The sequence below is a fragment of the Canis lupus genome, chromosome 25 (genome assembly GCF_048164855.1).
Source record: "Canis lupus baileyi chromosome 25, mCanLup2.hap1, whole genome shotgun sequence".
NCBI classification, from domain to species: Eukaryota; Metazoa; Chordata; class Mammalia; order Carnivora; family Canidae; genus Canis; species Canis lupus.
The window spans coordinates 42400401-42417847 of NC_132862.1; the positions used below are offsets into that span (position 1 = coordinate 42400401).

A 17447-nucleotide genomic window follows, 5' to 3' on the forward strand; every position below is an offset into this window, starting at 1 on the left:
TTCATGTGACACCCACTGCTCATCACAGCAAGTGCATTCCTAAATCCTCATCACCTATTTTACTCATTCCCTTCCTTCCTCCCCTCCAGTAGTCATCAGTGTGTTTCTTGGTTTGTCTCCCTCTCTCTTTTCCCCTCTTTGTCATTGGTTTTGTTTTATAAATTCCACATAAAAAAATTAAATTTTAAAAATTCCACATATGAGTGAAATTATATGGTATTTGTCTTTTTTGACTGACTTATTTCACTTAGCCTAATACTCCCTAGCTCCATTCATGTTGTTGCAAATGGAAAGATTTCATTTATAATAGAAAGAATAAAAAGGATATGATCATCTCAATAGACACATAAAAAGCATATGACAAAGTACAACATCCATTCATGTTAAAAACTCTCAACATAGTAGGATTAGAGAGAACATATCTCACCATATAATAGGCCATATATGAAAACCCACAGCTAAAATACTCAATGGTGAAAAACTGAGAGCTTTTTCCCTAAGGGCAGGAACAAGACAAGGATATCCATTCTCACTACATTTATTCAACATAGTATTGGAAGTCCTAGCTATAGCAATCAGAAAGGAAAAAATAATAATAAAAGGCATCCAAACTGGTAAGAAAGAAGTAAAGCTTTTACTATTTGCAGATGACATGATATTATAAATAGAAAACTCTAAAGATCCTACCAACAAACCCCTACTAGAATGAATGAATGAATGAATGAATTCAGTAAAGTACAGGATGCAAAATTAATAAGCAGAAATCTGTTGCATTTTTATAGACTAATAATGAAGTAGGAGAAAGAGAAATTAAGGAAACAATCTCATTTACAATTGTAGCAAAAATAATAAAATACCTAGGAATCAACTTAATCAAGGAAGTAAAAACTATAAAACATTGATGAAAGAAAGTAATTTCATTTCTTGATGTCATTAAACATTCCAACACTCCAACTGATTGGTTTGTCTCTTAATTCTCTTGATCTATAGATTGCCTTTCCAACAGTTTTTTTCCTTGAAATGTATTTGATGATGAAATTTAGTTATTTGTTCTTTAAATTTTCCACATTCTGGATTGTGCTGATTACATACTTTTGGGGCTACTCAACAAATTCCTCTGTCCAAATCTTTTCTATAAATTGCTAGATCTAGAATCTGTTAGATTTTAATTCTAAGTATTAGACCTAGATCATGAATCCAATCAATTTTTGGCAAGATTACTTCACAAGCAGCCATGTCTTCTTCCACCAAGAGACACACGATGTCTGGTTGTCTCCTTGTGGTGTTCAGAGCTCTTGATGATCACTGCTTAGATTCATTAATGCATTAGTAGCTGAAAACTAATGATATTCTTTTTTAAAAAGACCTTGTTATTGCGATATGACTTGCTAAACTAAAGTATACAAATCTTAGGTGTATACTTAGACACATTTTTACATATGTGTACATCTACATAAATACCATTAAATCAGGATATACAACATTTTCAATACTCCAAAAGTTCCTCTTTCACTGAATAACCACTGATAACCAGTATTCTGACTTCTATCACCATGGATTAGTTTAGCTTGTTCTTAAACTTCACATACATGAAATTTTATAGTATGTACTTTTCTGTGTCTGTATTATTTCACTTCAATATTTTATCTGTGAGATTCACCCATGTAGTTACATGAAGCATCAGATCATTTTTATTGCTATATAGTATTCCATTGAATGAATATACCTCTACTTATTTTTGCAAAATTGTGACACTGTAATTCTGTCATTCCTTATTCATTTTTACCTGGAATTCTTCTATAAAGAGAAGTTTCCTTTATAAGCTATTTGGTTACTTTGAAGTATAACTCACATAAGGACAAACTAAATGCTGGATCATCTCCTTTTATCATTTGTCAAAGTAATGAAGTATTTCCCAGGATTCTTCAAAGATGACTAGTGAGGGGGAGTGCCTGGGTGGCTCAGTCAGTTAAGTGTCTGCCTTTGGCTCAGGTCATGATCCCAGGGTCCTGGGATTGAGCCCCACATCAGGCTTCTCCCTCTTCCTCTGCTGCTCCCCCTGCCTGTGCTTTCTCTCTCTCTCACTGTCAAATAAATAAATAAAATCTGGGGGGAAAAAGATAACTAGTGAGGATTATTTCTCTAGTATCATTTGAATTTAACATGAGTTTTGAAATGCTTTGTAGGTTTTTTTTCAATTACAACTATTATTCTTATTGATGCTTAAATTGTCTCATCTTTGGTCAATGGGAGCCTCTTCAGGTTGGCTCCTGAATCCCTCTAACATGACTCCCATAGTCTTCCATAGCTTCCTTGCTCTCCAGTACAATACTGTGTATATTTCTTGTCTTAGTCCTGAACAAACTGTCCAAGGAGCAATGATTCCTCTTAGTGAAAAATGGTCTTTAGAGACCATAGTCTTGGCACTGGGAGATATCATTGGAGTCTGGCTGCAAGGAAGGCTTGCAGACCTCCCACTAGAAAACCTCATATCTTCAGGAAGAATGTGTTTTCTTATCGATGCAGCATTAGTATCCTTTTCCATGGGTTGTAGATTTTTTTATCTGCTGCTCTTCTTTGTTTCCAATTACAAATTGCTGTTTAGTCCCATCATTGTCAGATTGATTACTGTAGATTGATATATAGCAATGCATCTTTGGATCAGTGGTATTTAGGGCCCATAATTTACCAATGTTGAGACCCTTACACATTGCATTTCAAATAGGAATTATCCATAATTATATTTCTCAAGCATATTTGTATATAATTGAGCCAGGAATCTGTGAATACAGTGATTCTTTTTTGTTATCACCAAGTTCTCTTTCTATTGAAGCATGGGAAAACATTAGTAGGGGAACACTGAGGTGGGTTGACCCTTTGAAATGAATTATAGTCAATATAATTTGAGAGCCACTGCTTTAATTTGAAAGAAGGAGGTACTAATTGAGGATGTTTCTAGCACCTAGATAAGGCAAAATTGGAGGCTGGGGGAATGAAGGCTTCTGATGTCAGAGCCATATATAACCTGTCTGTAGACAAAAGAAGTCCTATCCTCAGAAGTTTTGTCTTGATCCTTTGCAGAAGTCAGGTTTGGGTTACATGTCTATCCTCCGGAATACTTCTGAGCAGACCCCTTACCTCATTCTGTTCTTCCTTTAGCTTCTGGACACATGGCTGAATTCCCAGAAGGACAATGAGAGGGAACGGGCCATGTGGTGTGCTGCCCGTATTCTTGGCTTCACTGCAAAAATGAACAACTTTGGAGTGAGTAGGAGCCTGCCCTGGAGCCTGGGCCCTCATCCCTACCCTTACCCCAAACTTCACATATTACCTAGCCTCAATTACTCATCCTTCTCCTCTATTTCCTCACTCCATCCTCTATTTTTCTCTTGTGAATCCCATATTCTCTCTTTTCTCCCTTGGTCTTTTTCCCTACTCACCAATTCAATTCCATTTCGCTTGGTTCAGTTGGATTCCACCCATCTCATCAAGCAGTTACTGAACACTCACTTTGCGTCAGGCACCATGGTAGGTGTTACAGTGGATATATGACCAAGGCAGTTTCCCGTCTTCATGGATCTTTACAGTCCACTGGGGAGAGAGGCATGCATAGAACAAACATAAGTAGAAGGTGATAATGAATGTACAAGCCAAATGTAGTAGGAATAAAAGATCAAAACAGAAATGAAGTACAAGTAGAGAGGAAGCTTCATAGAGGAGGGGACATTTGAGCTAGGCTTGAAGAATGAGTGCAGTGCCGAGAGGTAAACAAGAGGGACAGTGTAAAGTCATTCCAAAACTATGATTCCACAAGTTTTTTAATAGCTACAACTCACCTGTCTAATTCCATTCCCATTAACCTCACCTAGTCTCACCTCTCATATCTATCATGCATCCCCTCCTCCTCTCTTCTTGTTTTATCTCAGCCTAAGGGAGTGGCTGGGATAACTTGTGACTTCCAGCTGTCCTCCCCAGATGGATATCGAGTTCAGTCGGTTGGGGCGTTTAGTAAGGCTGTTGGCTCTACGCTGCCAGGACCCAGTGGACAACATTTGCTTCCTGTCTGCGCAGGCTGTCTACAGCCTCTACTGTATCCTCCTGCTGCAAAAACGTAGGGAGAATCTCTTATTTTCACTTCTGCTCCAGCCTCCCACCTAGGTTTGGTCATTCCCTCATACGCTGTCCTGGAAGAGTGAGAGCTAAGAAGTTATCTAAGTACCTAACTTCCAATGAGGAACCTGCCCCTAGACCTCTGCGTATGTTCCTGGGACAAAACAGCTACTCTGAAAACAGTTCTTTTAAATTAGTTTCTCCTCCTCTGGCTGAGCCCTATAGTCTGATCTCACTCTGTCTCTGCTCTAAGGCAGGCAACGTGGGGTTCCTTTGGCATTAGCTCTCACCATTCCTTATCTTACTCCCCATTTTTCTACTCGCTTCCCCATGGGATATACATCTCCCCAAGCTGACTTAGTTCAGTGGGTGGTTTGGGTTGGGCATATGGGAAAGTGGGCAACCTAAGACCTCTTCTGAGTGTCTGAGGGGTGGCGTCGGATGTTTTTGTTTCAGAGATGGGAAGGAAAAAACAGGGCTTATGGGAAGAAGAAGGCAAGAATGAAGTCTATAGCGCCAACGTGTTCTATAACAACACCTTTGAGATTGCCAAGGTGAGAGGGCAGGGCCAGAGACAAAGTGGGAAGAGACTAGGCCTCCTTGTGTAGATTCAGCCCATGCTTCAAAGATATGTTACTAAGGATCTTGGTCTCAGCCCTTCTGTCCCAGCACTCTGCCTCTGCAGCCTCTGACCTGCGAGCCCCTCAGTGCATCTGAGGTCAGTATTTTCTCCCTCCCAACCCCAAAGATTCTGTTCCCAGTGAAAGGGTCCTTTTGGAGCTAGGCAGACAGCACAGGCCTAAGACCAAAGGACATCACATTCCCAAGAGAGGCTCTCCCCACATACCCTAACCAGGAAGGATGGCACAGGCTATCTCAAGCAGAAGCCCCCATGTGCAGGCAGCTTGACACCACACTATTGTAGGCATTTGCAGAGTACTTCACCAAGATGCAGCTCACCACCCTGGTGCTGACAGCCATGGAGGGCCTGACTGACAGCAGGGCCAAGGTGTCTCTGGCAGCAGCCCAGCTGATGAGTGCTGTCATGAAAGAGCGGGGCCGAGACATGATAAAGGTAATGTGGTGCTGTAGTGGGAGCTCTGCCCTGCACACCAGGAGCCTGGGCTCTCTCCTGGCTCTATTCACAACCAGCTGAAGAGTCTTGGGAAGTCCCTCTCCTATGAAGGCTTTCATTCACTCATTTCTAAAACGCAGGCTTGGGCTAGATTTTCTCTGTGATCCCAATGATCTCTGACACTTGTAATCAATCCTAAGCTCAGAACAGCAGTGCCTTCTATGGGGGGAGGGGGGCTGGTTCCTCAGTTAACAACCACCACAAGCAGAAGTGTAAGCAGCTGTGGGACCTCATAGCCAAAGCCCAAGGAAGCATTGTAGGGGGGGCTTCAACCTGATTCCCGGGGGGTGTCAAGGGACTTAGATTTCTGTGAAGGGTAAGGCTATGGATTGCAAGCCAGCAACCTCATGAAATGACTAACCTCTGAGTAAATTTTCTTTCAAGATAGATGTTATCCACATTTCCCACTTCACTGAAAAATTCTTTTAAATGAGGCCACATAGGGTAATTCTTTGGGGTGGCCACCACCCTTTTTATGTGTTGCATGGGTTCTCCAGACCTTCCTCTCTCTGAATCCCCTGATGCCCATTGCCTTCACTCATTTATGTGACTTGCCTGGTTTAGATACCAGAAATGAAAGGCCTTTTCTGAGGGTGTCCTTGAGGTATTACAACAAAATGGATTTCCCAGAGACCCATATATCAGTAATCTGAGGGCCAGATGAGAGTCCTATGGTACCCTCACATCCAATGCCAACCGTTTCTGCATTTTCTTGGGTTGAAAGTTGATCTCAGTGGGTAGAGGAAGCCCTGAAGTGTCTCCAGGGCTTTTGCCTTCCTTCCTAGAGTCTCTTGTGTCTCTCAAGTAACCTCGGAATGACTCTGAACTTTGGGCTATGGGCAGGCCTTTGTTAGAGTGAGCCTTGGTGAGTTTCAGGGGTTTCTTTTGTGACCTCTGCTGGTCTGGCCTCTGGCACCCTAGAATTCTGCCTTAAGAGAATCACTGGCAGGATTACAAGTAGCCCCTTGAGTCTGGGAGGTTGGCAGATAGGGAAGGGAAGGGAAGGGAAGGGAAGGGAAGGGAAGGGAAGGGAAGGGAAGGAAGCAAGGGGATAATCACTGGGACTCTTGTGGCTCTTCCCTGTAGATTGAGGAAGTTGTGGAGGGGATTCTGGAACGGCTCAACTCACAACTGGAGCCCAACACAAAGGAGGAGACTGTGCGGGCCATGTGCTTGCTGGCCGGCAACAACACTCACACTGTCGTGCCTATGCTGCTCAACAAGACCCTGCCTTGGGATAGGTACCTCTCCTATGGCCTGGGAACACTTTTTCCAGCCCAGTAAACCCTTCCCTCTCTCAGCCCAAGCCCAACACAAAAATCACTGCACAGGGATGCTTTCTCTTGGACACCAATCAAACTTCACCTCTGTGTTCTCTGGTCAAGTCTAGACCCTGAGAACTGGCCCTTCATAGGCACAAGACCAGACTAGTCCTAGGAGCTTAGTCATCAGAGCCCATGACATAGCTGTCCTTGGGTCCTGCAGAACCAATCTGGCCCTGTGGAAGGCATTTGGCAACCAGCGAGAGACCACAATCAGTGTCCTGCAGCTGCTCATTGGCATCCTAGAAAGACTCCACTCCAAAGAGGAAACTAAGGAGATGGCCTTCCAGCCGGTGGCGGTCAGCATGAGCTGGGATGGGGGTGGGTGGGTAGGACTTACTCTTCTGGGACTTGGGTGTAGAGTTGAAGGTCAAGGGCTATAGAGTGGGAGCAGGTCTTAGAGAGGAGCAATCACTGATACTGTACATTCGAAGGGTGCCTGGGTGGCTCAGTCAGTTGAGCGTCTGGCTCTTGATTTCAGTTCAGGTCCTGGTCTCAGGGTCATGAGATTGAGCCCCACGTTGGGCTCTGCACTCTGCAGGGACTCTGCTTGGGATTCTCTCTCTCCCTCCCCCTCAGCCCCTCCTCCTGCTCATGCTCATTCTCTCTCTCTCTCTCTCACTCAAATAAATAGATAAATCTTTTTAAAAAATGCTATACTTTTGATTTGCACTTTAACCCTTTTTTCCACCTGTATACCTAAGAACTACATGATGTAGAGAGAACAGGGGTTGATCCCATTTTATGGACAAGGAAACTGATGTTTAGAGCTAAGCAACTTTCTCTGTCTCCTGATTCTAGGGCTTGCATTCCTTTTTTCCAGGACCTGGGGTATGGCATGAGGGTTGGAGGCAGAAGAGGTTTGGTTGCTAGGAGTGGACAAAGTAGTCCCCAAATCATTTTCTGCTAAAAAGTTAGAGTTGCTTTCCATTCTGTTTTTGATGTCAGGTGAGTGAAGAGAAAGCAGATTGCATGTGTGCAATCTCATTTCCCTAAGGAAGAGTGGTGGGCTTTCAGTCTTTGCGTGCTTCTTACAAGCCTGAGTCAGAGTGAGCTGTGCCCTTTGGGCAGTAATGGGGAAGGCAGGGTAGGACTCAGTGTATGGCCCATGGGACTATCTTATGTCTTCCCCCACTGTCTCCCAGGTGACATGTGCTTTGTATGAGATGCTGTCAGGGTCCCTGTGCCAGGAAGCTGTCCAGGAGCTCTACCCTCGGCTTTTGCTGGCTATACTGTGTCATCTCTACTGGGTGATTGAGCAAAATGTCCCTCAGAAGATGGTGGTCTACAGCAAGGAGGGGGGCCCAGGTAGCAAGAGCAAGCCCTTTGACCCCACTAGGTAAGCCTAACCCCCTCATGATGTACAGCTGAGACTAGCCAATTCCAGAGGCCCCTGGATGACCCATGTGCTAGAATATTCTCACATATTTTCAAGCTTTTCATTTCTCTTCTTGCATGCATGCTTCGGCTGATTCACGTTCATAACTGCACATGAAGAGATTCAAGTAGATTGTAGGTGGCAGGGTAAGCCCACATCTATATCAGTCTTTCCATGCAGTTGTGGCCGTTTGAGTCTCATTGACCTCTTGCTTGGCTTTGTCACTAGCTCTTGAACATGTCACAGCTGGGATTCCATTTTCTTTTCTTGAAAAGGGATTGGACTCCTAAATGTGTGGTTATCGTACTTTTTTTTTTTTTTTTTTAAACCTCAGGACATTCTATTTAAATGGAATCTTACGGGGACGCCTTGGTGGCTAGGTGGTTGAGTGTCTGCCTTTGACTCAGGGTGTGATCCCAGAGTCCCAGGATCAAGTCCCACATCAGGCTTCCTGCATGGAGCCTGCTTCTCCCTCTGCCTATGTCTCTGCCTCTCTCTCTCTCTCTCTCTCTCTGTGTCTCTCATGAATAAATAATCTTTTCAAACAAACAAACAAACAAATAAATAAATGGAATCTTACATAAAACAAAAAGAAAACTAATAAGCAGAGACATTCTGATTAGATGGGTGCAGAGGTGAAGAGATATCCTAACCCCATTCTGTGCCCCCAAAAGCATATATGGAAAACTGCAGCACTGAGATCCCTCTATAGTCTTTTTCATAGGACTCTGTGGTTGGATGAGGGCCAGGGTTGAAGGATTGGATGGGTAACTGGAAATGGGCTTCTTCACAGATCCATGGATTTTTGTCAGCAGGAAAGCAGAACACAGTTACCAGAGCAGGTAACTGTCTCCTGGCTTCCCAGCGCAGGATGCAAATGAGGGCATAATGCATTGTCCATCCTTTTGTCCCTTTCTTTTCACAAACCCAATGGTGGTGACCTTCAGTTGTGCCCTGGAGGTAGTGAAGTTGGTGTTCTCAGCGGCTGCATATGATGGAGTGGTGGTCTATGGAGATCAGCATTGTTGCTGGGACCTTCTGTCCTGCCCCAGATTTTACTACATAGGGATCATGGACCTGACAAGGTGAGGCTATTTCCCCAGTAACCTTGGCACCACTCTAGTCCCCTTGCCCCAGTTTCCCAAGTCCCAGCCTTCAGCTGTCCCTTCCCCACCTCTCAGCCCCCTGGTCTCCTGATTCCTCAGCCCTTGTGTCTTCCCTGTTTCATGCACACTGGCCCTTGCCACCTCCACCCCAGCAACTCTTGGCTTCCTGTGTTCCACCCCAGTGGCATTGTGAAGACCTGTGAACCTGCCATCCTGCACCGAATCCTCAACCTTGTCAGAAGCCTCCTCTATAGCTCCAGCTATCATTGGAAAATCCTGGCCAGGGCCTTCTATGCACAGGTAAAGCCTGGGGAAAGGTCCACAGCCTGAACCATTCATTTCCTGGGCTGAGGAACATTTAACAGAAATGTTAACTAGCCCCCAAAAGAGGAAAGAATAAGACTAAGCCATTTAAAGTGGGGTTCCCTTCTCTGGCACTTCAAGTGCCTGGTTAAAGGAGGCAGGAAAGCCTGAGAAGGGGGCCAGTAACTCAACCTCCAGAATGATCCATGGATCCTAGCATCTGATTCAAAATTCTAACCTTATCAGCATTATCCCCTATCCTTCTATTAGGATATCATCTCTTCTTACCTTAGTCTCCACTCCAGGTGTACAGATCTGCCACTGTTTTCAACTGCACATACTCCTTACCTGAGTATGGGACCTGAGGGAGGGCAGAGGAGGGTACTGGGTACTCATAACGTTTTCCCCATCCATAGCTGTAGTCTCCTTATACCCACAGCTCCTCTGGCACCGATCAGTGGCTCAGACTCTGGGGCAAGACTTGTTGGTCAATCTAATCAAGTGGGTCAAAGAGCCCAACCTCATTATGAAGGAAGTTGGGCTTCGTGGAATCAGTAACCTGGCACTGCACCCGGGACAAGTAAGAGTGGGGAGGAGCAAATGGGAATCAAATGTTAGTCCCTGAAGCATTTAATTTACCTTCCTTGGGACTCTTGGTTACCTTGGGTTTAGCATGTTCCCCAACCTCTCATTCTACAGCAGCAGAACATCTAGTTTGTAGACTTATACAGACTGGCCATCAGGCCTTCCAAACCCCATGAGCACCAGCCTTCTACTCCCCGGGCACATCCAGCCCCTGGATTGCACATTTCTGTTTCTTAGCCACCCTCTGTTTTCTCAAAGCCTTGTCCCCAGAGTGTTGCATGATCTCCAGGTGGTGAGTGATATCTGCCTTCTTCCAAACAGGCAGAATCTCTGAAGGGCCAGGTTCCATTCTTGAAAGACTTGCTGAAGAATGAGGCACGAGTGACAGTGCAGGCAGTAAAGAGCCTACGGAACATCATCTGTCATGGGAAGGGAGAGGACATCAAGGTGGTCTTTTGCAGCATCTCCAAGCAACTTTGTCCACTCATCAATGATGTATGGGCCTAACTCCCTAGGATCAGTTGGGAACAGTATGGGCTGAGGCTGAAGAGGAATCTTGGAAACTGAGTGGAGGGTACTGGGGCAGGGCTCTGGGACTACAGTGGAAGGCTGGAGTCCTGGAGGGGCAGCATAAAGGAGACTTGGCTACTTGAAGCCATGTATAGGATTGTCCCCAGTGCATTCCCTATTACAGACAGATCTAGAACACACTCATCTACCTACTCTCTCACCAGGAGCCACTGAAGGAAAAAAAATGACACACTGCTATGACAGCAGCACGTCTTCACTGCAGAAGAGTGGGGAGACAACTCACAACTCTACCCTGCTCTCAGACAACATAGGGACCCCAGCATGCTAGCAACCTTGTCAAAAGGCTCAGGAATCTCAACTGCCTAGAGCAATACCAATCCACTCCACGTCTTAGCCTCCCTACAGATCATAGAATTTTAGAGCTAAAAGAGACTTGACAGCAGACACGCATGCTTTCAATGCCCCTGTTCTGGCTTCTATAAGTCTTTAATTTTTGAATCTTGGATTTGAATTAGTTTTGTATTGGCCTCATATTCTGTGAGCCTGGACACTCTACGATGGCAGGGTCAATGTCTAACTCATGTATGTTTTTTATTTTTTTAATAAAGATTTTATTTATTTATTTATTTGAGGGGGGGAGGGGCAGAGGGAGAAAAAGAAAGAGAATATTAAGCAGACTCCTCTCTGAGCACCCAGCTGGACTCAGGTTCAACTGAGTCCTGATCCCAACCCTGATTGAGATCATGGCCTGAGCCAAAATCAAGAGTCAGATGCTTAACTGACTGAGCCACCCAGGTGCTCCCTAATTCATCTATTTTTACGTGTTTTAAAATTCACCATGTATACTTAACAAAGCCTAAAGAAATATCTTTATCCTCCACCCAAACAATATAAGGACCTTAGAATGCTTTAACTCTGGAGCACCTGGGTGGCTCAATCCATTGAGCATCTAACTCTTGGTTTTAGCTCCAGTCATGATTTCAGGGTTGTGGGATCATGCCCTATGTCTGACTCCATGCTCAGTGGGGAGTCGGCTTGAGATTCTCTCTCTTTCTCTGCTCTTCCCCCTACTCCTATGCTCTCTCTCTCAAATAAATAAATAAATACATCTTAAAAAAAATGATTTAACTCTAATGACACCCTCCCATATTATAGGTTAACATTGTCTAGGATTTTAGTTCCACAGTTTCTTAAAATCCCCAGATTTGGTCTTTATGTCATTATTATCAGCATCATCCTTTTTATTGTTTTATACAGTCAATACTTATTTTGATTTACCCATATGTGTACAAATGTCTTTACCTTCCTTTCTTCTCACAGCTCACTCCTCTATTTCAGATTCATTTTATTTTGTTCTTCCTTTGTGGTTTCTTCTACAAGGGTTTGTTAATAGGAAATACTCTCAATCTTTGTCTGGAAATGCCTTTATTTTGTCTCACATATGTCTTTAGCTTTGAGTAGTTTAGGAGGTGTTGGCATGGATTACCTTGGGTTTAGCCTGGTTGGGGTTCACTGAATTTCTTGAAATCTCTGTGTCTATGTCTTTCACCAAACTTGGAAAGTTTTTAATCATTATTTCTTCCAAGTTTTTTCAGCACTGTACTTTACTCCTTTTCTTTTAGGAATCTTATGATACAAATGTTTAGGCATTTATTGTTGTCCCATAGCTCCCAAGATTTTGTTCATTTTCAATCATTTTTTTCTTTTTTCTTTTTTTTTGTTCAGACTGGATACTTTTTGTAGCTATGCCTTCAAGTTCACTGTCTCTTTCCTCTGACATCTGTTTTGCCAACAAATGTACCCAGTATTGTATTTCTCAGTTCTAATGTTTCTTTTTTTTAAAATTTTTATTTATTTATGATAGTCACACACACACAGAGAGAGAGAGAGAGAGAGAGAGAGAGAGGCAGAGACATAGGCAGAGGGAGAAGCAGGTTCCATGCACCGGGAGCCTGACGTGGGATTCGATCCCAGGTCTCCAGGATCGTGCCCTGGGCCAAAGGCAGGCGCTAAACCGCTGCGCCACCCAGGGATCCCAGTTCTAATGTTTCTTTTTGATATATTGTTTCTTGATGGAAATTTTTATTTCTGTATTTATTTCAAGAGTATTCATTGTTACTTTTTTGAGCTTTGGGTCTTTACATGCTGAGTAATTTTAGACTGTATCATGACATTATGAATATTAAGTTATATGACTCTGGGTATCACTTAAATCCTATGGAGAATGTTGATATTATTGTGTTAGCAGGCAATTGACCTGTTTAACTTCAGGCTGCAAGTTCTGACTAGCCTTCTGCTTGTGTGGGCTGTGATTTCACTGTCAGTTTTGAACTCACAGTCTTTGCTATTCTGAGTTTGTGCCACCCAGTGGCCAAGCCTAGGATCTGAACCATTGTCTCTTCTATAGTTCAGTTTTCAAAGTCCATGGTATGTGGAGTGAGCACAGGAGTTCATAAACAACTTTACAGGGTCACTTCCCCTAGCTCCTCCCTCTCTGTGACTTCCTTGGTTTTATAGTTCTTTGGGCTCCCTTTTACCAGTTGTCTTGGGAAAAAAAGCTGGTATTTTAGTTACTCTGCAATGTCAGGCACTTCTGTGAACTGTGCCCACAATGGGGCCAAGTGGCATGAGGGCAGAGGAAATGAAGCAGTGGGTATTTGTCCATCCTCATGGGCCCTCAGCTCCATCAAATGGAGAGTAAGGTTCCCCTCCCTCAGAGTTTTGGCTTCCACAGACTCCCATGGGCTTGTTTTGGAACTGTGATATGAGAGAATAGAGGGAAGAAAAAGAGATGAGGGATTTCCTCACTCTCTTTTAGCATTTTGATTTCTCTTTCTGGCTCTTTGAGCATTAAGTAGAAGGCTTCTCAGGACGCCTGGGTGGTTCAGTGGTTGAGGCATCTGCCTTCGCCTTGGGTGTGATCCTGGGGTCCTGGGATCGAGTCCCACATCGAGTCTCATGTCGGGCTCCCTGCATGGAGCCTGATTCTCTCTCTGCCTGTGTCTCTGCCTCTCTCTGTGTCTCTCATGAATAAATAAAATAAAAAGTAGAAGTCTTCTCTTGGAGCTGTCTGTCTGTTGTGCTTGCTTCTCTGCTTCTGGTTGCCTTGTAGGCAGGCTAGGGAGACCAGCAGTTATGAACAGATGTGACCCTAGGTTATTGAGACCAGTGGCATTTGCCTTCCTGCACAGTAACTGGAGTGTCAGCAGCCTCTTTATCTTCGGCCTCTGGGGATCTCTTACTTTCTAAAAGCTCAGCTATGCATTAAAAAAAGTATCTTGTATATTTTATCTAGCATTTAAAGGTATTTATAGTGGTAAGATTGTCGGGCTATCTTTTCTTGCTATATTTCCATATTGCTAGAATGTAAAGTTGATTCATCAAGAAATAGGAAATTGTCATCATCTACACAATGACAACCTGGCAGAATGAAAGGAACACTGACCCAAATGAAGGCCATAGGATCTGGGTTCCCGGTACTGCTTTACCTCTCATTTAGTCATGGGAACTTGTATTTCTTGTATTATTTTTTGTATAATTTTATTTTTTGTATAATTTTATAATTTCTTGTATAATTTTCTTGTATTATTTTGTTGGTATATCTTTTTTTCTCTCTCCTTTCTGTTCTATTCTTTGGAACTTCTTTAGATTTTTTTTTTTTAAAGGTTTTATTTATTCATTCATGAAAGACGTAGAGAAAGAAGAGAGACATAGGCAGAGGGTGAAGCAGGCTCCACGCAGGGAGCCTGATGTAGGACTCGATCCAGGGACTCCAGGATCACGCCCTGGCCCAAAGGCGGATGCTCAACCGCTGAGCCACCCAGGCGTCCCTGGAACTTCTTTAGATTTATTCTCTGTGTTTCTTAATTTTTCTTTTCTATTTCCCATCTCTTTGTCTACCTTGGAAGAATTCTGGGCTGAATCTCCTCTTACTTTAGATGTGGTTATTCTCTTATTCAGTCCACCTATTGAATTTTTATTTAATTCTTTTTTTTTTAAAGATTTTATTTATTTATTCACGAGAAACACTGAGAGAGAGAGAGAGGCAGAGACACAGGCAGAGGGAGAAGCAGGCTCCATCCATGTAGGGAGCCTGATGTGGGACTTGATCCTGGGTCTCCAGGATCACGCCCTGAGCTGAAGGCGGTGCTAAACCTCTGAGCCACCCAGGCTGCCCCTAATTTTTTTTTATTTTTATTTTTATTTTATGAAGCAGGTCCCCTTTATTTTTTTCTTCTGGTTGAGAGTATGATATCTGAATATCTATTAGAATATTCTATAAGGACACTGCTTTACCTTTGCCTCTATTTATTTGTTTACTTATTTATTTATAATTTCAAAGTTTAGATTTCCAAGCACTTTTCAAAAATGTCCTCAATAACTTTTTTTTACATGATCTTCCTGAGGATCCAATTATACTTTCCCTAAAGTTTTGTTTTGATTATATTAATTGTGCCCTTGGAGGTTGCAGGGTTATTTTGTTTGTTTCTCTTGTGGCACTGATTTTCCTAAATGTTCAGTGAGTCTTGGCAGCGGGTTCCGGAAATTTTGCATACCAGCTCTTCACTGGCCCTCTGTGAAAGTAATTCCTGACTTCAGTAACTGTGGGGAAACAGCCAGAGATAGATGGACAGTTGGATGTGCCAATAGCCTGTCATTCAACTACAGGGCACCTTGCTCTTCCTGGGTCTTGCCAGACACCCAGGGCACCATCTTATCTCACTGGTCTAGATAGCACACTCCCTGCTCTATTGGGGTGATATGTTCCCCTACTGCTTGTTATTTAGTAAGGAGGATATTGGGAGGGCTGAGTGCAAGGAGAAGGTGGAAGGAGTTGAACTACAGCCCTGCTGTTGGTTTCCCAGCATCCCCTTCAGCTCCTTGTATTCACAGCTGTTAAGCTTGGAACATTCCCAGAACATGTTCACCTTCTCCAGCAGTCTATTCTTGCCCACACTTTAGGCTGTAGTTTCAACTTTTTAAAAAAATATATTTTATTTATTTATTTGAGAGAGAGAGAGAACAGTGGGGAGCGGCAGAAAGAGAAGGAGAAGTAGGTTCCCTGCTAAGCAGGGAGCCTAATGCTGGGCTCAATCCCAGGACCCTGGGATCATGATCTGAGCCCAAGGCAGATGCTTAACCAACTGAGCCACCCAGGCATCCCTGTGGTTCTAACTTTAATTCTAATCCTGCATGCTCTTTGTCTTTCAGGGATACTCTAGTTTTCTCTGGTGGGGGGATACCATCTACTTCAGACCCATTGGATTTAAAAAATATATATTTCTACTATTTCTTTCAGGGATTTGGGGCAGGAAGGGATAACTGAAGCAATAGTCAATCATTGATCTTGAGCTAATCTGCCTGTGATAATTTTTAGTTAAAAGTACTAATACATTGAATCATGTCTCCATTTGGTTATTATGTTCACTGTGCAAAAAGTAAGAATGTATACATCCAATTTGTTAAATTGCTTCCCAAATCCTAAAATTTCAGCAACTATCTATGTCTCTGTTATTTGTTATTATGCCTAGCTCATGATAGCTACTCAGTAAACATTTGTTCAATTAATATATAATATACTTTTTATGATCATTGTTAATTAATACAAACTAATATAAATTAAGCAATTTTATTCACAGCATAATGAGGATGTGGATAAAATAACTAGATGTATTTTTTAAAATCTGGCATTCCTGAGCTAAATCCTTAGGAGTGAATTAAGTTAGAAGCTGTAGGTATGGTCCAGAGCAGATCTGAAGCTATAGTCTTGATTTCCCTAGCTCTGTGCCTTAATGAAGGGACTTGTTAGCTCTGGGGCTCTAAAGAGAATCACTCAGATACACAAACCATGTTGCCTTTACATTATGAAACACAATGGTGTTAGTGTACTTTGGACATGGAAGTGAGATGTGGGAGTATGGAAGCCAGGCCAGGCAGGGCCAGAGGGAAACCACAGCTGCCTCAGCTCCATTTTGCTCTTCATGGCAGGAGAGGGACCAGGTGAAGATCTCGGCCACCTCTGCCCTGAGCCACATGTTGCGTCACATTGACAAATTCAAGCCTAGACTCACCACCCGAAGAGAGATCTACACTTTTCTAGTCCCGCTGCTACTTAGCATTCAGGATAACAACACTGAAGTAGTCAAGGTACTGGTGACCTCTGTGCTACCAACCTCAGCCTGATTCATCCATCCCTCTTTGTGCTAGAGCATAGCCTTTCGCTTTTTCATGAGACCAGCCTTGGCTGTACATTTTACATCCACTTCCTTGTTGTCATCCTCCAGACTGGCTCTGAGCACTTTTACCTTCTCTCAGATGCCGTTGACTTTATCTTGATATGGTTCTGCTCTTGGAAACTATTTACATCCCATGTCATGAACAGGGTCCCATGTTGTGCCTAATCCCAGCTATGAACCCTCAACCAAGCCCCTTGGAAGGAAGCCAGCTTCGTGGTCTTCCACTTAGCCTCCTGGCCTGGCTCTGTAGAGCCATTGGAGTGAGCCTTTGGGGATTTCCTTCTCTCCATCCTGTAGGCCTGTGGAAGGGCCCTGACAGAGTGGACTAATGTGATTGGCTGGTCATCACTCACCCAGACATTCCGGCATATCACCCTCAGTGATCACATCCAGGTATTGGAAGAAACGTGCAAGTACCTGGTGAGTGAGAGTCTCTGAGAAGTCAGGCCACAATACTTATGTTAGGGACTCAAAGGCAGGCTAAGAGACTAAAGAGAGGAGGGTTGACAGAGGATACGTTCTTTCCAGTCCTTGATTCGCATTCTCAGTTATCAGCAAACTCTGAGAATGCACATTCATGTGTCCCAGTCTCTGCTTTCAGAGGCTAGGAAGGTCATGTGAGCATAGTAGATGGCAAAGGGACAGAGATTTTCTGGTTACAGTTGGTAGGAAAAGATGTAGGCAGGAGTCATCAGGGCTTTAGTCAGTAGTCATGGTATTAAGAGTCTGTGGCCCCTACGA

At 43.5% G+C, this 17447-nt stretch overlaps 1 protein-coding gene and 1 long non-coding RNA gene across 8 annotated transcripts in view; one reads left to right on the plus strand and one right to left on the minus strand.

Moving 5' to 3' along the window:
- Positions 1-17447, plus strand: part of LOC140617673 (maestro heat-like repeat-containing protein family member 1) — a 72134-nt gene that overhangs the window by 45231 nt on the left and 9456 nt on the right. For 3 of the 4 annotated variants that reach the window (XM_072799455.1, XM_072799456.1, XM_072799457.1), the window contains exons 27-39: positions 3160-3264; positions 3976-4111; positions 4567-4664; positions 5036-5185; positions 6332-6486; positions 6731-6866; positions 7713-7906; positions 8893-9030; positions 9204-9351; positions 9794-9934; positions 10261-10434; positions 16459-16617; positions 17004-17126. In XM_072799455.1, coding sequence (XP_072655556.1) covers positions 3160-3264; positions 3976-4111; positions 4567-4664; positions 5036-5185; positions 6332-6486; positions 6731-6866; positions 7713-7906; positions 8893-9030; positions 9204-9351; positions 9794-9934; positions 10261-10434; positions 16459-16617; positions 17004-17126 — 1857 coding nt within the window. Of the gene's footprint in view, positions 1-3159; positions 3265-3975; positions 4112-4566; positions 4665-5035; positions 5186-6331; positions 6487-6730; positions 6867-7712; positions 7907-8892; positions 9031-9203; positions 9352-9793; positions 9935-10260; positions 10514-16458; positions 16618-17003; positions 17127-17447 lie in introns of those variants that run through there. The other variant, XR_012017858.1, reaches the window with a different exon arrangement.
- The window catches only part of LOC140617677 (uncharacterized), a 50753-nt gene that overhangs the window by 14816 nt on the left and 18490 nt on the right, over positions 1-17447 (minus strand). For 3 of the 4 annotated variants that reach the window (XR_012017862.1, XR_012017860.1, XR_012017861.1), the window contains exons 2-3: positions 3441-3591; positions 3139-3241 (exon numbers count right to left, since the gene is read on the minus strand). This is a non-coding gene — a long non-coding RNA (uncharacterized lncRNA). Of the gene's footprint in view, positions 1-612; positions 3242-3440; positions 3592-17447 lie in introns of those variants that run through there. The other variant, XR_012017859.1, reaches the window with a different exon arrangement.